The following is a 20516-nucleotide window of genomic DNA, read 5'->3' as shown; positions in this document are numbered from 1 at the left end:
GGAAAACGCCAGCTGCCAGGCTGCACTAGGTCTGAGAGGAAACAAAGACTACAGTCCATCCTTTAACACTTCTCTCCAAACCCACTGAACTACCACAACGCATAAACCTCTCTGCATGCACATGGGCATCTCTGAGTGAACATCAACACATGCAAAAAGCAATTTTAAATTTGAACAAGCGTTCCAGTTTGGCTACTAAATGCCTTTACTCCTGCTAAAATGCCAGACCTCCAGCGTTTGTAAGTTCCCTTTGCACTCTCTGAAGAGGCTGGCATCTCACAAGACTAGAAGCCTGAGAGACTGGGGAGGGAAAGGGAGAAAAAGTGTATGCAGTTCTATATAGCTTACACTCACACAGGCATGGTGAACCATTAAAGGCATGGTGACTGATTTTAACATTTATTGAATAAGAATACTTTCTTATTTTAAAAAGCTCTAATAAATTATTTCTAACACAAAAGTTTGGAGCAACACTCACAATCCTGAATCATTCAAAGGTAAGATACCTACATGCAAACAATTCTGCCTGATACCGTTGCACTAGGACCGGCTGATACTACAAGGCCAAAGAAGCACAGGGAATGCTTTGTATTCAAATAGACATCAATCCTGTCAGAGTTTGGGCCTTCCGCTGCACCAGTTGTGAAACACTAATGCCTGGTCGAAAATGACTACCATCAGGACATGGGAAAGCATATGGGTCTTCGCAGGCAGCACTTATACCCACATGTAGTAGCTGCCAAGAAAAGAACAATGTGAAGTATGCAGACGCACAGAGTGCTAGCTAGAAAGATGTATAGTGGTTGACCACTGCAGTAAGTGACAGCTGGGAATTTTCACTGTACTTTGGAGTTTTTGAGAACATATACTGCGTGCGTACACATGAGGAAAAGCATACAACAGAGTACAGGCTCTGCCATGATGCACTCACTGCAAGAGGCAGATGAAAGGAGATTTTCTGCCAGATCGGGACTCTCCTGGCAGAAAGGTGCAGGGAATTGTGGAAGGGCATTAGAAGACACACTATAAGGGACACTGGTGACATCTGCAGTGTCCTACTATAGCGTGTCCATGTGTACACCACACTAGGCTTTGCATCTGGAAGGCATAGTACCAACTCTTACCTATCACATAAAACAAAAATTCAATGGCTATTTTACAGCTCTAGATCAGATAATCACTGCATTTACTATGAATTCCCATTTGATTGTTACCACCTCACTGATTTTTTCATACTGAAAACCAAATTAATTCTAAACCCAATAAATGTTACCACATTTTTCTTACAAAGATTCCACTGATAAGACTAAATGCACATTTAATAATTTCCCTCATAGGCACAAAACTTGCCTCAATTCAGAAAATACCACCTGATACTGCTTAATGTACTGTATGAGCAATCAAAGATGCAGAATATCTATTGTATAAACATATCATCATTCATATACAAGTGTTTCCAGACTACTGCTATATCTGTAAATTAAGTGTGATAGAAAATTTGACCAGATTTATAAACAACCAATCATCCAGGCAATATCTGAAAATATTAATATTATTGTAACACTTAAAGGCATAACGACACAAGAATACTTCTAAACAATTCTAAGCAAAACATAATACAAGAAACAATTACTGACCTGATAGTAAGTTTTTATTTGTTTCACCAGAATAGACAAATTTTGAATCCTTAATGATGCATCATTGTTTACTTTTTTGTTTATCCTCTGATTAGCAGACTTTGGATTACTGAAAAAAAATAAATTAAACACACTGAACATTAATCATTAAAGCTCTCTATATAACAAATTATATAGTTAATGTACAGCATAACAATTTTGAGTCTTGGTTACCATGCCTTTTTTCCCCTCCACAAGTAAATAAGGAGTTGTGGAAGCGACTGCCAAAGGCAGAAAGAAGTAACTTGAAACATCTGAGTCTGATACAGCTAGTCAGATTAGCACCCTTTTTGGCTATTAACGCAGTATGTAATTGGGAGCTCCCATCACAATTACCGGAGAACGAATATAAGAAGAAAGTTTTTGTGGCTCTGCACTTCTCCACAAGCAGCCCCATCCCTGACGGAATACAGAAAGCAGAACACAGCTGTAATGTAAATATTCCAGCACACCCTGCAGACATCAGGAATCATTCTTGCTGATGCAGACAATTACGAGTAACAGAATTCAGACTGGCTACATTAACAAATGTCTATACACTGAAAAACTACACAATGCTATTTTACTATCATGAGGCACAAAAAGAGAATGTACGTTTTCTCTTTTAGAACAATGAAGAATACGAAATATATCACGTTAACACAAAGTTATTTTAAATTTATTTACAGATGACAGAAATCTGTCAACAAAGGGATTATTAATTGGAGTTTTTGTCATGTACTCTCACATACTACCAGATCTTTTTCTGGTTTATCTTGGCTTCAGAGAGGAAATCAATCCCTTTTTCCTTGAAAAAGTAGAACGGATCTGAGGAAATGCAGATGAGTCACCCTTTTTCAATACCTCGTAACATACCAAGTTATTAACCACATAGAAGACAGCACAACAACCATTCATTGTGATTTTTCAAGGAAAACAATGCAGAACCAATGCAACTCCCCCATAACACCCTGTAAAAGGCTTACAGAATTCATGAGAGACGGCTAATGTGATGTTTCTTAACTTTACAAAGATACTTGGTACAGTTGCACAACACAACTTCTGATATTTAATGATATTATTGTATTGTTTTATGATATTATTATCAGATAAACGCACAGTTGTCTGGAATACTGCACTCAAACAAGAAACTACCAACTTCTCACTGTCAAACTGGAGGTTCCTGCAAGGGTGTGTGCCTGCTGGGTTTGGTTTTATTCAACACTGTCGTTAATGACTTAGACAATGGAATACAGAATACACTTACCAGAACTGCCATTGGCAAAAATCGGGAGGAATAGGAAAAAAAACTTCAAAGAACACTATGACAATTGAGAATGATCCTGATAAAGTGCAAAAGTGGTGTGACAGCAGTAAAATGGAATTCAGTAACAACACATCCAGGCAAAGGATTATACTCAGGAATCAAATGCAGAAAGAGGAGTAACTTGCTATAATACTGAAATTACCTGAATATTGTAGTGGACACAACCGAATGCTGAGGGAAAAGAAATGCCATTGCCAAAAAAAAATCCCTAATTCTTCAATTTTTTAGTACAAGTGTTGTCTAAGAGAGAGGTAGTTATTCTATGTGTGGTACAGATGATGCTTCAGTTACTAGAGAGTCACACTTCAGGGAAGGTCTGCATTTACACTTTTTCCACAGATGGATCCCCTGGGTTCTAAGCAGCATGCAAAGGCTCATCACAGGCTTTCCCTCAATTACTTGGGCGTACTGTATTGCCAGGTGGCGTACAGGTACACCTGCACCTGGAGAATAGGAACCGCACCTCCATCACACAGCGAACTCCTGCAGCGTTCCTTAGAAGGAGACTGAACGGAGCAGGTTACAGCTCAGCACGCATTGTCTTGACAGGACACCTAGGACTTGCAACCTGAAAGCCAGGTGCTACTGATGCACACAAACTGAAGGCTGTGCAGAGGACACCAGAAAAAGAATATGCATGATACAGGACAGATATATTTTAGCTAAAGAAACTACATGTAAGTAGTCTGCAAGATCATCGATACACATGCAATTCATACATTTCCATACAGAGAGTCAATTCAACTGCAATGTGTAAGTGTAAACAACCAACCCCCAAAAATGAGCTATTCCCTCTACACCACTGAACATAATAGTATCATCATTTATTCTGATGGAATTTATCACTTTGATTGGTAGTTTCACATGCTATTTGTAACAGTGTCACTATAGACAAAATTTACGTATTTTTCATTTACATTTAAGTTACCTAAACAAACTTTTATTTGCCTGTTACAGCTTTCTTTGGTTTTAGCATGTTATAATTTTTAAGAGACATGTCTTTTCTTCAGTTTATTGCTATCAGAATTTCCTGGCTTGTAAGCATGAATAGGAATAACATAGAAAAAACCACTGCTGGGAAAGGAAGTCAGATAATATATAAAACGCACTTCTGACACACAGTCATTTCTAAAGGAAAAGCAGTGAGCATAGCATCTTTTTTCACGTAGACATGAATATATATCGAGGAAAATTAGGACACAGATTCTTACATGGGTAATTGCCTCATTCCTAAGTGCTCATCACCACATTCCTAAAAATACTATAAACAATTAAAAGTACATTTTAGAATATATTAGCCAAAACTATGTGACTAAGATCTCACCTTGGATTTATTAATTCAGCCAACCTGTAGCTGCAAAAGGAACTAAGTGGGCTAAAAACGATTATACTTTGCAGATGTGCAGAACTGAACTCCTTTCCAAACTGAATTCATTCAAATTTGTTAAAATCAGAAGAGAAAATCCAGGATAAATCCTGCTGACCTGATGGCATATAGAGATCATCTGACGTCTCCTATTTCTACATTCATATCTCAAAAAGGCCGATTTGGACACTTAATCTTCATCTTTAATCTTAATGACTATCGGATTATCTCCAGGCTTTTTCATCATCTTCAGTAGCATTTCTACAGCCATGCATTTTAGATGACTCTCCCTTTGGAGCACTCAAAACAGAGAGCACTAGAGTTTCCTGGATATTGTAATAGGTCTTCTTTTAGTATCAACACAAAAATTGGTGTGCAACCACAAGAATTCAAAACACAAATGTCATAAAAGCTCAGGCTTTACACTTTCTCATTTCAAAAGCTGTACTAGATGATCCTGCAAGAACAAAAACTTTAACATTTGTATAGCCCTATGTCTTCATAATGCTATGTAAACATAAATCTTTACACACTTCTAAGACAAATTTTTACTATCCCAATACTACAAATGGGAGATGAACACAAAACCAAATTTCTGAACAGCAAAACCAATCAGTGCTAAGGATATCTGTGTGGAGGAGGAAAAAAAATGGGTAATTAGAGCCCAAGATTTCTTAGAACACCAGCCTTTAGTTCCACACCTTTCTCACCACTGCCACCTTCGTGTTTTGCAGGACGGTATTTCACTACTGGGACTTGTGTACACCAAAGATACAGCACATGTGCTTTGTGTTTTATCTAATGATATGAAAATAAATTTTTGAAATCAGAAGTTATAACATCTGGGCAAGATCAGGAACTGTAGAGTGTCATTATACTTGTACCTGGACTTTGCTCCTGAATACCAGCATTTCTCTTCACAGTACAAAAATAATTCATTCATATCTCTCAAATGATGCCCTAACAGATACTAATGGAAGCTGAGCATTTTTAGAACACTTTAGCAGACACTTTGTCAACAGTACTACAGCAAATCATTCTTATGTTTCATCTTCTCCATCTTAATCCTTAGAAATCCAACAGCGTATGGATCAACTCTACCAAATTATGCATTGACAAAGATAATTAGAAATTCTGTGGTATTAGTCTTGCGTCAAAGTTAATGTTGATACATATCAAAGATTTTTTTAATCTTTCAACTACTGTTGAAAGTAAAATAACATTCCTTTATTTCCACCAACTCACCCCATGTGTACCCCATGTATACCCTTCTATATACCTATTTTTATGTGGTGCATATCTTCATCTATCAAGACCAACTCAATGGGTGACACACATTCCTTACATTTTACGGAAATTCCAGGCTTCTTTTTTGATAAAAGTTACACTGTTTTGGGTCAAAGTGATTCATTCCTGTATCTTAAAAGAGAAAGCATTCCACTTTTTTTTTTTTTTTTCTTTGGCACGAATTGCAGGAAACAGTTACTGGGATCGTGAATTTTGCTGGGAAAACTTGGGCCACAGACGTGTTCTGGAACTGTATCTTTACCACTTGAAAAAAACTCACAGTCCAGTTATATGATCCTCTGCTAGTGCAGACTATCAACAATTAAAATCAGAATGTCAGCCTCAGGACAACCCGGTGCACAGAATAAATCTATTTTAATAATTTCAAAATTTTCCAAAATATTATGGCTACAGGTCCAACAAAACTAAAACTCAAAGTTCCCTTACCATTTTTCAGCAGAACTTTCAAACAGATTATGGTAACAAGAAGTTTAACTCCTTGCTCTTGAGGATTCATAAAATTAAGTTACTTAAATATCAGTACTAACACTACTAATATCTACAAATAATTTTTACTGTAATTCAACATGTAGCCTTAATTACTCACTATAGCTAGTAGGAAGTTGTATTTCCTTGATTTTGTCACTTTCTTGTAAAGATTGTCATATTGGGTCATTATTTTTCAAACGAGGGAGGTAAATTGTCTTTGATGCTCTCAATCAACACATGTTAGCCATGACTAGGATGACTTTTACTTGGAAAAAAATTGTTTCTAACTCTTCCCAAAATGAAATCCTGTTCTCAATAACTACCAGTGCAAATGGGACTTTACCTCTGTACTAAGGTAATTTAAATCTTTCTAACCACAATACATCATTAAACGATTATAAACACAGAATATTAATAGGCTACCTACTAAAATGACCCACATGTTGAAACATTTAATTTAGAGGCCACTTGGTAGAAGAATCCTTCAGTATTTGTATTTACCAGTGTCTTCAGTCACTGATTTCTAGCTGATTATGTTTGAACTGCCAGTTTTGACTTGCAAAGTACATTGAACAGCCAAGAAGAGGCTTGACAAATCACTTCTCGTACCATGCACTGTTATCAAAAGAACTGTGATTATGTCCCTCAGCAAGAAATTCGTTATTTTAAAAAATAAACTCACCTTCACTCCCAATACTGATAACCAGGCCTCATTCTCTCAAAGCCTCCAACTTTAAAGCTCAGTAGTCTCCTTAATCCACAAAACACCATTTTAAATAATCTTCACTTAGTCAATATAGTCCATCTTCTCAAAAGGCAGCTTAAGTATTGATGTCTTAACTCATCCCTCTCAAAGAGGAAATAACATAGCATGATGTTAGCTACACATTTTCAATTATATGTTTTTTGTTTAATCGTATTTTGTCAGACTGGTCCAAGCCAGGAGGAGACATACTGATTTTCTTATGAAGCATTTGAAAAAACTAATGAGAAAAACTAATGAAACACAATGTGCAAATATTTTTCATACAGAAAGGTAAAATCCTAAACATAAATCATCAAAATCTGTATTGCTTTCACGAGCATGCATCTTTAAATTAGTTTACATTTTTTGGCAACTAATTTATTACAGATTTTAATAAATTACTTGTATCCATATGTTGAATTGTTTCATTTTTATGTCTGAGAAAATTTTTATAATAATTACATTTTTATTAATACTAAACAATTCTGCTTATTAGAACACATTTGGTCCAATACCACTGAAATAAACTAGCACATGCTGTTGGGAAGACAAAAAGATGCAAAGGAAATAATTTAAAAATAAATCAGTTCTAAAATGGACCTTTGTAAAAGATAGCTTTAAAAACCAATATTTTTAAAACATAAGATTATAGTGGCTACTGCACTAGTTCCACTATAAACATTTTTAAGGCAATACATGCTCTGAACTCTGAATTGCTCCTTTTATTAGGTGGAGATACTGAGCTGCTTCAGTGGCAAATAGCCTAGCAAAATAGGGCAAATCTGTCTGAAAGTCAATAGGAAGCAGAGCAGTAAAAGATACCCTTAAGCAATTTTACATTTAAGAGCAACCTACTTATGACAAGATACATTAATTTCAATAGCAATAAAACCAGACAAGAGCATCTAGCCCAATAATGCATTAGTTTAAAACTACTGATTACAGAGAGAACTTCGGTGATTTCGAAATACTACCAGTGTCATGAATTACAGATTGAGACCTCATATAATCGGGGATTATGTGTCTTTAATTTTTCATTGACCAAAATCTATCAGAAATGGGAATGCGATAGCTTAATGGCTTCATGCTTAAATCTATGCAGACTGCAAACCAGTTGTGTCCTCTCTTGCCATCTGTTCCTTGATGGTACTTAATGATTAAGTCTAGTATTATAACGCACCCTAATTTTAGATATATCATTGTTTGAATGTATTTGTTAAGTACAGTGAAATGCTGAAACAAGCACTTTGGAAAAAATTCTACAGAAGTGTACATCTCAAAGGGTAATAAATATTGACTGTTACTCTGTGTTTTAGCTTATAGTAGCACAGTATTCACTTTTACACGTAGATGTTGCTTGTCTAATAAAGTTACATTTTTTGTGAAGTCCCTTTAATTGGAATACTAAGGCTTACTCTTGCTTCCTGCCAAATATTTCAGTAATTACCGTTATGGTAATTTTTTGATAGATGTCAAATAATAAAGCAGCATTTTCATTATTTACTATTAGCAAAAAAATAATAAAACACGTACAAAATGTGTTTTACTAAGAAATTTAATACAGCAGTGTCCTTTTACTGTGAAAGTTTAAATAAAACCAGGGCCTTCACTGGAGAATCTCCAATTCGCTTTAAATATTTGAAGCGACACCAGACGAAGCAGTACATTGAGGCAATGAAGTTACCAGAAGCACCTCTGCATATGGGACAAAAGGAGCACTGGCTTCACCAGTGTACTGTTTGATCAGTCTTTAAAACCATCAATCACAGTCAAAGGGTCGGTCTGCAGGAGTTACAGTATCAAAGAATGGGGCAGATTCTGAAGTACAATATTGTAATTATCTGAACCTTGTGATCACGCACGTTCTAGAAACGTTGGTACAAGATGGCATACTTCAAACTCCTCCTGCATCTATCAGTATGATCAATTTCTACTGCCAAAGAGTATTTCCATGCTAAACCTATCAAAAAGATAAAGAAAAAAATTTTAACTCCTTTTCTGTATCTCTGGCACACGTTCATCAGGATTTCGGTGTTGATAGAAATGGATTTAAATGGATGACTTCCCTAAAGAATAATTCATGACACAGACTATCCACTGTTGAAGCGTGCAGAGAACTAACTCAGCACATTCTTATCTGAAAAATAGATGGCAATAAAATCTTTCCACCTCTTGAAGAGCATCATACAAGACATGCAAGCCCTGAGGCTGCAAGGTATTGATGATATTGAACGACGTGATGGCCCAGTGATATTACACAACGCACACATGACTATTACAAGTGGAGAGCGGCAGTCTGACTTACTGAAGACATAAGGGATGTACGTACTAGAGTCGCTCAAGTGTTCACTTTTGAATCCTGCTTAGCCACTGTATCTTTGTGCACTTGCATAGGATCCAGTAAAAGGATCCTAACTTGCAATAAGCAAGCAAATGTTGTGATTTATACTAACCACTCTTCTTTGCCTTTTCAGCGGGCATTTATGACAATCTACCTCTTACTTGTAAAACACCTGTATTTCTACCCTTGAGACAATACTGTTCGAACAGCAATCAACGCACAGTTAAAATGTTCATGCAGTTCTGCACACATCTGCTCAAACATCTAAAGATATCATTACAAATACTGAGATGTCCTTTACCACAAAGTAAGGTGCATATTAATCTCTCAATTTAAGGACACTTGGCTAACTCTGCACTTAGCAAAGATTGACTATATGTACCAAAATTTCAACAGTTGTAGCAAAGGTTTTTTGCCTCATGCTAACGTGAGTTTTAGAAGTAGGTCTAACATCATAAGCCTTTTGGCCCTTGCACAAAACCCCATTTCCTAAGATTACGTCCAACATCATAAACTATTAGGAGGCTGAAGCCCTATGCCTACTTTAAAAAAAGCCACACAACCAAGTGGCCTACAACAAGTCGACTGGCTGGTGGGGATCACAGGGAACACAGCCCAGAACTTTTGAGTAGATACCGAGCATATGCGCACAGCTTTCTTACTCCCTGCCTTAGCTCTGCAGCATCTGACCAGGCTGAACTACTCACAGGGTAGCTGCACAGTGCCTAAGCTCTCTTGTTGGCACTCACAGCAGAGGAGCTGCCTAATTACTCATGGTTGAAGCGTGCTAGAATAGCTGTATCTGAAGCAGTGCCACAAGCCTTTGTGCAGAGTAACCCTGTCTGTTCCTTCTCTGTCCATACCAACCTGCTGTGCCTCATGACCTCAGGGCTGTTCCGACCAACAACTGCTCTGCTGGGTGGTGCCACTGTTAGTGGTATTATTTGCATGAAGAGACACCCCCTCACATCTGTACACTCCCAGGTTTACATGGGTATGTGCAAACAGCCAGGCAGAATCATATTATGTTCAAGGTCTGCTGACTGATCTTTAATTTCTCCCTCACAGGGTTTTAAAAACAGCAGAGTCTACAACAACCCAGATTTCCTTACTAGTAATAAGGAAGATGCATGCAGGTGAGCAAAATATAAGAGAAAATAAGAGAGGAAATAGAACGGTTCACCTGTCATTTACTAAGCACACAATTGTATCACTGAATTAACACCCCCCAAAAATCTGTAACTGCCAAGCTTACAGAGCAACAGCTGTCTTTATCATCACATAGTATGAAACAACTTTACTACTATCGTTTCAACTTGACTATCAGATGTACTCTTTTCCTATAACGCTAAAAGGTACCACGTCAAAAAAAAACCAAACCACTTTCTACCAGAAATTGAAAATAGTGAATCACTTACTGCACTGAGTAACCTGGGTGAGCTCCCCACAGCAATCAATGAGAACGCAGAGCAGCCTGGGCTCCACAGGTAAAAAAGCTAAGCTGGCTTCCACCAAGTCCAAAAGTTTCACTGATGGAAAGGAACATCTATAGAATTCAGAGCATCACAGAGCACTTAATACTGTCATACAAAATAAACATTCCTGGGTATTAAGTAGAGAATTCCTAGAAGAAACAACTCGACAAACAAAACTCTTTTTGACCAAACAGATGAGAACCAGAAAGTCTGACAAACGTACTTTACTACTTCAACAAATCTAGATATCTTACAAGGGTCGTTTTGTTTTTTGGGTTTTTCTGTTCAATTTTTAATATCTATTCAGTACTAATTAACAGAGTAACTGAAAACTATTTGACTTTGTGATTAACACCTCAATGTAACTGACCATTAAAACACTGCAAACATTTACACCCACAATAATCCTGTGACAATGTAAGATTAGCTTTACATAAGTAAGCACTCACAGATCTGGATCACAAGATGCAGCATGACTTGATACCAAACGTCAGAGTGCATTAAAGTGAGAAAATGTTTTTACAATCTACCGGGGAAAGAACATTCTGCAAACATACAGGTAGGAGTTTGGAAGTAACATCAGAAACAGTTATAAAAGAAGCAGAATAGGGCCAGAAAGTTGTCATCACAGATAGGAAGCAGCAAGAGGTAGAGACGAAAAGCAAGTAAACACTTATTACCCTTGCAAATGACATTTGTGGAGCTAATATGCTTTCTAAAATATGTAAAATATTGATATAAGGGAAAATAACTTATGTAGGATTGAAAAGCAATACACATTTATGCAATCTTCTTTATTTAAGCTTAAAAAAACCCTCATAAGATATTAAGTTTGTATATACAAGTTTTTCTCTTCCACCCTAAACACCTTCCAACACTACAGCAGTATGTACTTTACCTTATTTGATAATCATAGCATAACCGAAAATAATTTCTCCTTCAGAAGACCTGGAAAAATGTTCACTCATTTCATTCCTTACTTTGAACTTTGCTGAAGCTATAAATTCTCAAAAATAATTAGTTAGTACTTCAGATTCAAAATAGTCTGACCACAGGTAAACATCTCAGCACACAGAGTATTAAAAAACGCAGGAAATACTGATGTAAGATCAGCCTAGTGAGATGATACCAAAGCTACCTGAATATTGCAGTTTCAGGGACTAAAAAGATCTTAAGTTGTAAAAACAGTGCCACATAGATTTCCGTTAAATACTTTTAGTTAGAACAATATGACTCTAGAATTTCCCTTTCTTAAGAAGTACAATAAACTTCTATAACTAAATTAATAACAATAAAATATACAGTTTCATCTTTTTCCGTACCAATTTTTAGACAACCAAGTGACAGATCTGAGCCCTTTGTACAGATTATTCCAGAGAATAAGATATATCCAGGAGCCTTGCATTTGAATTTAAGGGGATTGCCAAAGAAAATAAGTTACATTTCTTGTAAAAATTTTATCCACGTGAGCAACTTCATTGCTTCAGCACGCTAACTGAAATGTGTTGCAAGTTTTGCATGCACACCAATACATGTACAATCCCCTACTGATTTAGATATAAATAGAGCAGCACATGAAGGACCTTACCCCTGTTAACCACCCAAAGCTACAAGATAAGCATACATATAAAAGCCTGTAAAATCAGTGCATTCTTTTCATCTTAAAACATTAATATTAATATCCTTGCTAAGATGCAAACCAGCACTTTGTAAGTATATCTGTCTACATTCTATCATACATCAACTAGTATCTGTATTTTATTTTTGTCTGTAATACACAATACTCTAAATATACAGCAAGTATATTCCCAAGCTACCAGGAAATTACACCAGACATCTTTTGCTCAAGGGCTTAATTAAGAGAAACAAAGATACCACACAAACGAAAACTAGAGCAAATATTTCCCTGCAGCTTAAAATAAGATAAAATTCTATAATAAACCTAAATGGACTCTTATCTCCTATCACTATAGAAAAGGAAGCACAACAGCCAGGAATATAATACAAGCCACTTACGGGTTCATCCCTTACTGTTTCCCAATCCAAAAATACACCATAAGATAATTTTTACTTTTTCCTCGGAGTAAGGCAACGGGAAAGCACACCAACTGAGTTGGGGTCAAGCAGCAGCCTTGCTTCAATTTAATGCCTTAACATCAATTAGTCCAATGAAATGAATGGGGGGCATTTTGTAAATACTGCTTAATAACAATTGCCTAAGAGGCCATGCCTCTTTGGAGCATCTTAAGGCATAAATATGTGACTCTATAAAACAAAGCAAATAAACAGAGATTCCCACACAGTTATTACCAAATAATCTCTGACCACTGAGGTCATGTGCTCTAACAAAGCAGCATTTCGAAAAAATGTCTTGATCCCTAAATAATTACTACATAGGGAAAAGTGGTACAGTATGAAAGACAAGGAAGGCAACAAATTGCTATTTAGTTTAGAAAAAAAGGAGGAGGAACCAAAAATAAGAGGAACATATGACAGAACACAAAGCTAAAAAGCCCCTTCTTAACAGAAGAAACAAATGAGGAAAATCTGGAAGTAAGCTTCTCAAATTTAGCATAGGATTAAGATGTGCTTGATTTAGCAACCAATTTGTCAGTTAGCTAGATTAGTTTTTAAAAGAAAGATCAGAGCACAGCAATACTTTGCAAAGGTTTGTGGTGTAGCCATGGAACCTGAAGAAATACAGCCTTGCAAGCTGATCAGCCCAGGTAAGATATTTGTAGCTAACCTCAAACTCTGGAATTTACTGCTGTTATACCGCCAAGAAATATGGCAACGTTGTAGGGCGGCTCAGGGCAGCTCAGCCACCTGGGCAAACTGACCTTTCTGGTATAAAAATCAGAGCACAACAAGTTGTGCATTACCTTTCCTTACAACACAGGGAGCTAGGACAGCGGCCGCACAGAAACAGAGGCAGGTGAAGAGCAAAGTCAGCCCCGCAAACAGAAATACTACAGCCAGCCATAACTGGAGCTGAAAAGCTCACCCAGCCTCAACGCTGGGTGCTGCTAAGGGCAAATGATGCCTAGATGAGCCACTCGGACATCACCCCTGAACCGCTAAAGCACACGGCACAGCCACTAGTGCGAAACCGGGAGACATCATCTTCTGGCTCAGAGTCACATTCGTGGCATTCCCCTCATGGTCCTGTGACTTCAGCTAAAGCCAACTCTGCCTTGTGTAAGGGCAGCTCTATTCAGCAGTGCTGCACTGTGCTCTGCGGCTGTACTTCCTCCCTTGCCTCGCTCAGGCATCTCTGCCCTGCAGTCCTCAATGTAGTATACAGGTGTCCCTACACATAAAACAGCCTTAACTGAGCTACGTCATAGAAGGAAACAGTTTGTCAGTATACTCTTACTTCCCTTTACTGGCAATGAAACACAAAATATATGCCTAGAAAGCTATTAGTAAGTTTATTACATTATTTTCACAGAACGCTTTGAAACAGCATGTAGAATGTGAGTGAAATGCAAATACTCTGAAAATAAAACTGTAAAGCCATAGTGAATATATGTTGTTTCCTTGCCAGAGTATTTTTAATGCTGAAACAAGTAATTTTGATTTTAGATCCTTCAACTAAGATTGCTATTTATGGAACAGGTAGATAGACTCAATAGAGCACCTCTGCATGTAGAAAGAAATGTTTAACTCAGCTTTCATTCCCTGGCCCCAGCTACTAGCCTAGACTAAGGATGGGATAAGTAGTACACTAGCAAAAGAAATAAGGAGACAGAGTCAAAGGAAGATATACAAGATAGCACATGAAGAAGACAGCAAAGAAGCAGATGTGTACATGCAGAGGAAGATTAGATTATTTACTTCCTAATCTTCAAAATACTGCAAGAAACAGGAGTGAACCACAAAACAGCCTACTGCATGGAAATAAATCAGAGTAGACAAGATGAAGGAAAGTGGACATCAACTGTGGAAAAGGGCACAAAGCATAAAAAACCCTAGTGAAACAGAGACATAAACAAAGATCAAACACTTTAAGCATTCCATGTTCAACCTGCACCTTTTTTCCCTTTAGCTATCAAAAACCCAAGCACCTCAGAAGCACAGGCATCAGCCTATGTCCACCTCATTTGCCCAATTCAAAGCTCACTGCAGGCAGATGTTCAAGTCTAAAATTAATCATCGTTACACTATAACAACTATCTTTTCCTTTTTTGTAATCAAAAGGTTTTAATTCCAACAATCTTGACCACGGTGCACATTCTGCTGGACCACTTACTAAAGAATTTGCTTCTTGTCAAAAAACCTGAGTGTTATAAATTCAGTTTTCCTTAAGAAAAATCTCGGCCCTACTGCTGCAGAACCTATCTTAAGAGCAACAACTCTCACAAACTACCAGAGTGACACCTACCTTGCATCTGTGGAAGCCCGACAGAGCATGTCTCCTTGTGAATCAAATCCATTCGCTTCAGGAAAGTGAGAAAGGTGCAGACTTCGTAATATTCGACTTTTTTCTAAATTACATGCTCATATTTTTACTGCCAAACTCACGAATTTCGTTTTCCCCAAAACTTTTTTCATTTCCCCGCCCAGCCAGAACCTGGCTGAAGCTGCCACTTGCTATTTGGTCTTCTTCACAAGAAGGAGTTAACTGGACTGGAGTGCATGTTCCTGCACTCTTTAACAGAGCCACGCAGCTGGCTCAAGCACTAGAGATGGAGTCCAGTTTTCAGGGAAAGATATAGGCAAGCCAGAAGTATGGGCTGGCAAGCTCAACTGTTTGGAAAAAAAGCGTACAACTACAGACTAAGAGCTCAGAAAAGGAGTCAATGAAGCAGTCCACACATTCTAGGCACACACCACCAGAGTGGTGGAAGGAAACAGTCAGCCAGTCCACCTGGAAAATTCTATGGGCGTGAAAGGCCTGCATGTGGATCCAGTCAGTGAAAACCAGTGGGAGAATGCCAAAAGGGAGAAAAACAGGAGAAAAATAAAAGACTTCATCCGTTGAAGTAGTTTTCAGCATCTCTGGATGCAACAACTGATATGGATAGTATCGATTAATATATTCCATTGAGACAAAAGTTCAGAATGGAACAGTGCGGTGAAAGCGGACAGGTTCTCCAGACAGCGGATTAAATTAACTCAGTTTCAGAATTTGGTTCTATACATTACCAATTCTGCATACCATATCTGTCCAATAGTTCCTTTAAAACAAATTCATTTCCACAAATACAAAGCATAGTAAAATAATACCATTAAAAACTAAAATAGAGTTTCAAGCCTTTGTTACTTGTAATGTAATGTTTTGTAACTTGTAAATGTAATGAAAGTCCCAATCTTGTATTTACTTGCAGCTGTGTATTTTTATTCTAGTAAGACTCTTGTCAGTTTGGAAACCACAGTTCATACTACAAGACTTTGAGCATTTCTTACACAAACCTATTGGAATTCAATTAACAAACATCAGAGAACAAGACCTAGCAGAAATGAAAATAAAAAAACACTCAGAAAATGAGTGTTTCTGTAAGAATACCTTGATCTTTTTGGATCAGAAGAGTATATAAACAGCACAATACTAAGACTAAAAAAAAAAAAAGAGGTGTTGTTAGTCATGTTCTGGAAAAATATCTTCAGGACAACTAAGTATTATTTTACTGTAATTGCACCTAGATGCACGACAGGTTACTAATCCGTTGAATTATACCATTTCACTTATTTTAGTAGTATGCACAACATATTTTACTCAAGTACAGGAGCACTTCATAATGTTAGTAGTATTACGATATAAAGGTATAGTAAAGGTATGAAGTATCCTCAGTATGTTCCTCCACCTCCCTGCCACGGCAGAACACCACTGCAGTGATCTCTTGCGTTCTGATTTATTTCCAAGAAGCATGACCCTTTTTTGTATCAAAGAACACAAAGAAAAAGGCTCAGATTTAGAAAGACAGATGGGGTTTCTATCCAGAGGTATCAGATACTGACTGATCCCAGCAGAAGGTAGGTAACCGAATACTTTTGAAGAACTGGACCTAAATTTAAACAGGAAATGAGAGACATTCTCTCAACTTAGGAGCTAATATTACAATACTGGAACACTCCTTAATTAAAAATAAAATTAAATTAAAAATAATAGTAGTAAAATCGGCCTGTAGCATTTCCAGCAAAGGAACAGCTCTTCAGATGTAATTGGACACTGAACGGAACCTGTGTGATTTTCACGCGTACTAAAACGTCAAAAAAGTCAAAAGCAAAAGACGTATAATTGTCCTTTCTCATGTATGAGGTACTAATAAACTCAACACGGATAAAACCCGACCATCTCGGTACCATTATCCTGCAACCATTCCAATGCTAACATTTATTTCCTCTGTCTGAATCATTACAATTGTTGCAAATAAATTTGGTCTAGACAAGCACAAGGAGAAACAAATGCCATACTAACAAACTCTCACTTGTAGCTGAGGGAGGGCAGGATTAACTCTTTTTTAACTGAATAAAAAACCTTCTTTAAGTAACAAAGCCACTTTTTTTGATTGTGTAACTGTTTACAAGCCATGCCTAATCCAATATTAACACTCACTTTTATGGTCACAGCATTTGTTTTTTCAACGTTTTGCAAAAATAAAGTATATATAAAGCAGGACCACAACACCTCTAACAGCCTCCACTTGTTCATGCTTTTAACGCCCTTCAAAGCCTCTAATGCTGCAATGGCTTTCCAACTACAGGAAACGAGCTACAACAAGGGTACATCTCAAAGTCCTCAGCTGCCAGGTACACACTAGCTGTACTCTCACACCAAAACATTAAGAGCCTCAAGTATCTCAAAACTAGAGTAAAAAGTAAGCACCATATAACACAACTTGTGTAAAAAAAAGAAAACAACTTCTAGCGGTGCTTTCCACATATTTCTACGAATGGCACTCCTGGTGACTTCTGCAAAAGCAACATTTCTCTATAGCTTCTAAGAGTGCCATAGCTCCTAACCACAGATCTCTAGTTCTCATGTGAAGTCAGTCATTGACAGCTTTTAGAAAAAACAAACAAATAAAACAAAACAACAAACACAAGATGTTTTTGTTCAGAATGTTGAAGTCACATGATATACGGTTTTCTGCCACATTTCCTCAACATATGGTAGTTAAGACCGAAAGGAAAAAAGATAAAAACTAATAAAATGGAAAACACTGAAAGTAAGTTATATTGATGATTAGTTGGACCTGCATCTTTTAAATGTTTTTGCAAATGAAGACACGTGTTTCATAGGTATCTATTCAAAGTGAATAGGACTAGAAGTTAACACAGGTTTCCACAGTGACTTCACCAGAGACGGAATTTGTCTGCAAAACATGAAACGTTTTTTCCCCTCTTTCAATCCCGGCAAAAAACCCAAAACAAACTAACAAACAAACTAACACCCCCACCCCCCAAAATAAGAATACAGTTGTGGAAACTTCCATTCTAAGTACTAATCAATCGTAATACATTTCAGTCCCCCAAAAATGTATTTTAAGTAAAATACACCTTCCAGTGTAGTTACGTATTTGTAAAATTAGTTTTATTTGTACGCCAGTCCCTTTACACGCACCTCTAGTTTAAGGTTGTTTTTAATTGCTCCGATTTTATTTTAAATTTACATCTCCCATGTGTATTTTTTTTATATATACACACACACAACTCCTCCTAAGTAAACTACAGTAATCATGGTATGAGGTCAAAGATGCACAAAGCCAAAGCCAAATTCAACGCACAATGCCTTAAGCATGGCAACGTTCCCTCTCGGCAGCTCTCCATTTTACATACACCCATCCCACATATGTATCAGATACCAATGTATACTTTTAGTATTAAAAAAAAATATTACTGATAAAGTTTAATTTCAAGACTATAGTCTTCAAAATCACCTTGTTCTAGTTCCAGTACTAAATTTGCCTTCCAATTGTCAAATATTTTTACCAAATAGAAGCTCTACATGTTAAATGCATGGTCATAATTGACAAGCTACTTAATTTATATGTAGTCCCAGAAAAAAAAAATTGTAAAATAAAAGAAGTATGCTTCAGTGAATACATCACTTAAAATCCTTATTAAAATATGCCAGAAATACACTCAAGATTTTTTTCAAAAAGTTCAATTCCACCAAGTTTTCCATGTTTCTCAATATTACAGAAGTGAATACTTGGAATTTTAGTTCCACAAGTAGGTGACAAAGAAAACACTGGTTTCAAAAGGTAGTGAATTCAAACTTAAATGTGGTAACGTATAGATCTTTTTACATAGGTTAGTTATACAAGCTGAATACCAACAGCAAAAACTTTTAAAGTACTAAGTATCAGTAAAAATTATAAACTGAGCAGTGTTCCTGAGGAACAGCTGTCAACACAAGCTGCTCACACACTGATGTATCTATCCAGCCATCCATAAGCCTGTATTTTTTCATACCTATACAAACAAAAGGTGTATTTATCTGTAAAGACTTAAAATATCGAGAAAAAAAAAAGGTATGGAGAAATTTTTTCCACTATTAACATTTTTATATCACTAGACACTTGACAAAAGTGTTACTCTCTAGCATTACAGTAGTGGGCAACATTCCAGTCAAAACTGATTAACAAAAAGTTGCTATAGTTACAAAGAAATTTTTCTAACAATCAGAATTTTCAATAAACAACTTATAAAACCATGAAAAATGTTTCTTCTGTGGTTCATAGCCAGAAAACATCCTATACTCTCCATTAAAACATCAGCTTTACTGCACAACTGCTACCTACTCTAATTTGGAACTGTGAGAAATAAAGCAGGAGGAGTTAAAGGACAGTCCATTTGCTCAGTGAACAACATTATGTGACTCTCATACAATCCGTAAGTTGTACATCACGTGAATCAAGATAGGTATTAGAATCTTATTAGCCAAGCAAATTTATTCAAAATTTTGTTTATGAGCATGACTTACAGCAGAATGAACCTTTATGCTTCCCAGTGGAAATCTGGGAAACTATTTACAGTCATCCAATTTTCCACTAAGTTCTACATATCATGATTCAGCCTGTATTACACTATACATCCTGCAAATACATCACTCAGACATTAAACCGTAAAGAATATCCACTGTGCTCTAAAGTCTCCTCTTAACTGACCACATTTTACCAAGGTCAACATGGGGGGGGGGGGGGGGGGGGGGGAAGAGCTTTCACAAGAAAGCAAAAGAGACAAGAGAACCAAGACAACAGCAACAAATAAACCCGAGGCACAACTTGCACACACTTACATTTGCAGCATGACTTCATTCAGAAACACGCCGTCCACCAGCGCCACATATTCTTCCAGGTTGGTCCCATTTCCTCCAGCTAACGGTCCAAATGTCTTAACCTAAAACATAACCATCGCCACCGTGACACTAACTCCACCTCATTCTCTGCCGCAAGGCATTTATCTTCAAACAATGAGCAAATAAATGAATAATGTGTGAGGAAAAATGAATGCTTACCCAGGTGACAAGAGGGCTAGACATGAACTGCTCCAAAAGGGGTGTGAATATTTCATTCTCCATTTTACAAAAAAATGGTTAACATCAATGTAGCTCCTCTGATGCGAAAAATATGAGAAGTCCTTCACTGCAGCAACTCTCTGAAATGCTCCAAGGATTTAGCTGGAGTAAGTGAACCCCATTTCTACCAAGCAAAGCAACGGCAACAAAAAAGTCAGTGCACTGGCAACTGGGATTTATCCTCCTCTTTGGAGAAAAAGCGCATTTGGAAGTCCATCTACGCGTATTTCAGCCTTTCCATTGATGTCTCTCCCTTCCTACATAGCGAAGGGGTAGAAGGAAGGACGGGAAGAAAGGAGGGAGGC

At 37.1% G+C, this 20516-nt stretch overlaps 1 protein-coding gene across 1 annotated transcript in view; it reads right to left on the bottom strand.

Moving 5' to 3' along the window:
• The window catches only part of CCDC88A (coiled-coil domain containing 88A), a 74935-nt gene extending 54683 nt beyond the window's left edge, over window positions 1–20252 (bottom strand). Inside the window, exons 1-3 of the mRNA XM_059828419.1 lie at window positions 20152–20252; window positions 19933–20033; window positions 1638–1746 (exon numbers count right to left, since the gene is read on the bottom strand). Of these exons, the coding sequence (XP_059684402.1) occupies window positions 1638–1746; window positions 19933–20033; window positions 20152–20214 (273 nt within the window). The 5' untranslated portion in view covers window positions 20215–20252. The remainder of the gene's footprint in view (window positions 1–1637; window positions 1747–19932; window positions 20034–20151) is intronic.
• Between the last annotated feature and the right edge of the window lie 264 nt (window positions 20253–20516).

Source organism: Gavia stellata, chromosome 23 (genome assembly GCF_030936135.1).
Source record: "Gavia stellata isolate bGavSte3 chromosome 23, bGavSte3.hap2, whole genome shotgun sequence".
NCBI lineage: Eukaryota > Metazoa > Chordata > Aves > Gaviiformes > Gaviidae > Gavia > Gavia stellata.
This window is presented reverse-complemented; position numbering and strand designations above follow the sequence as displayed.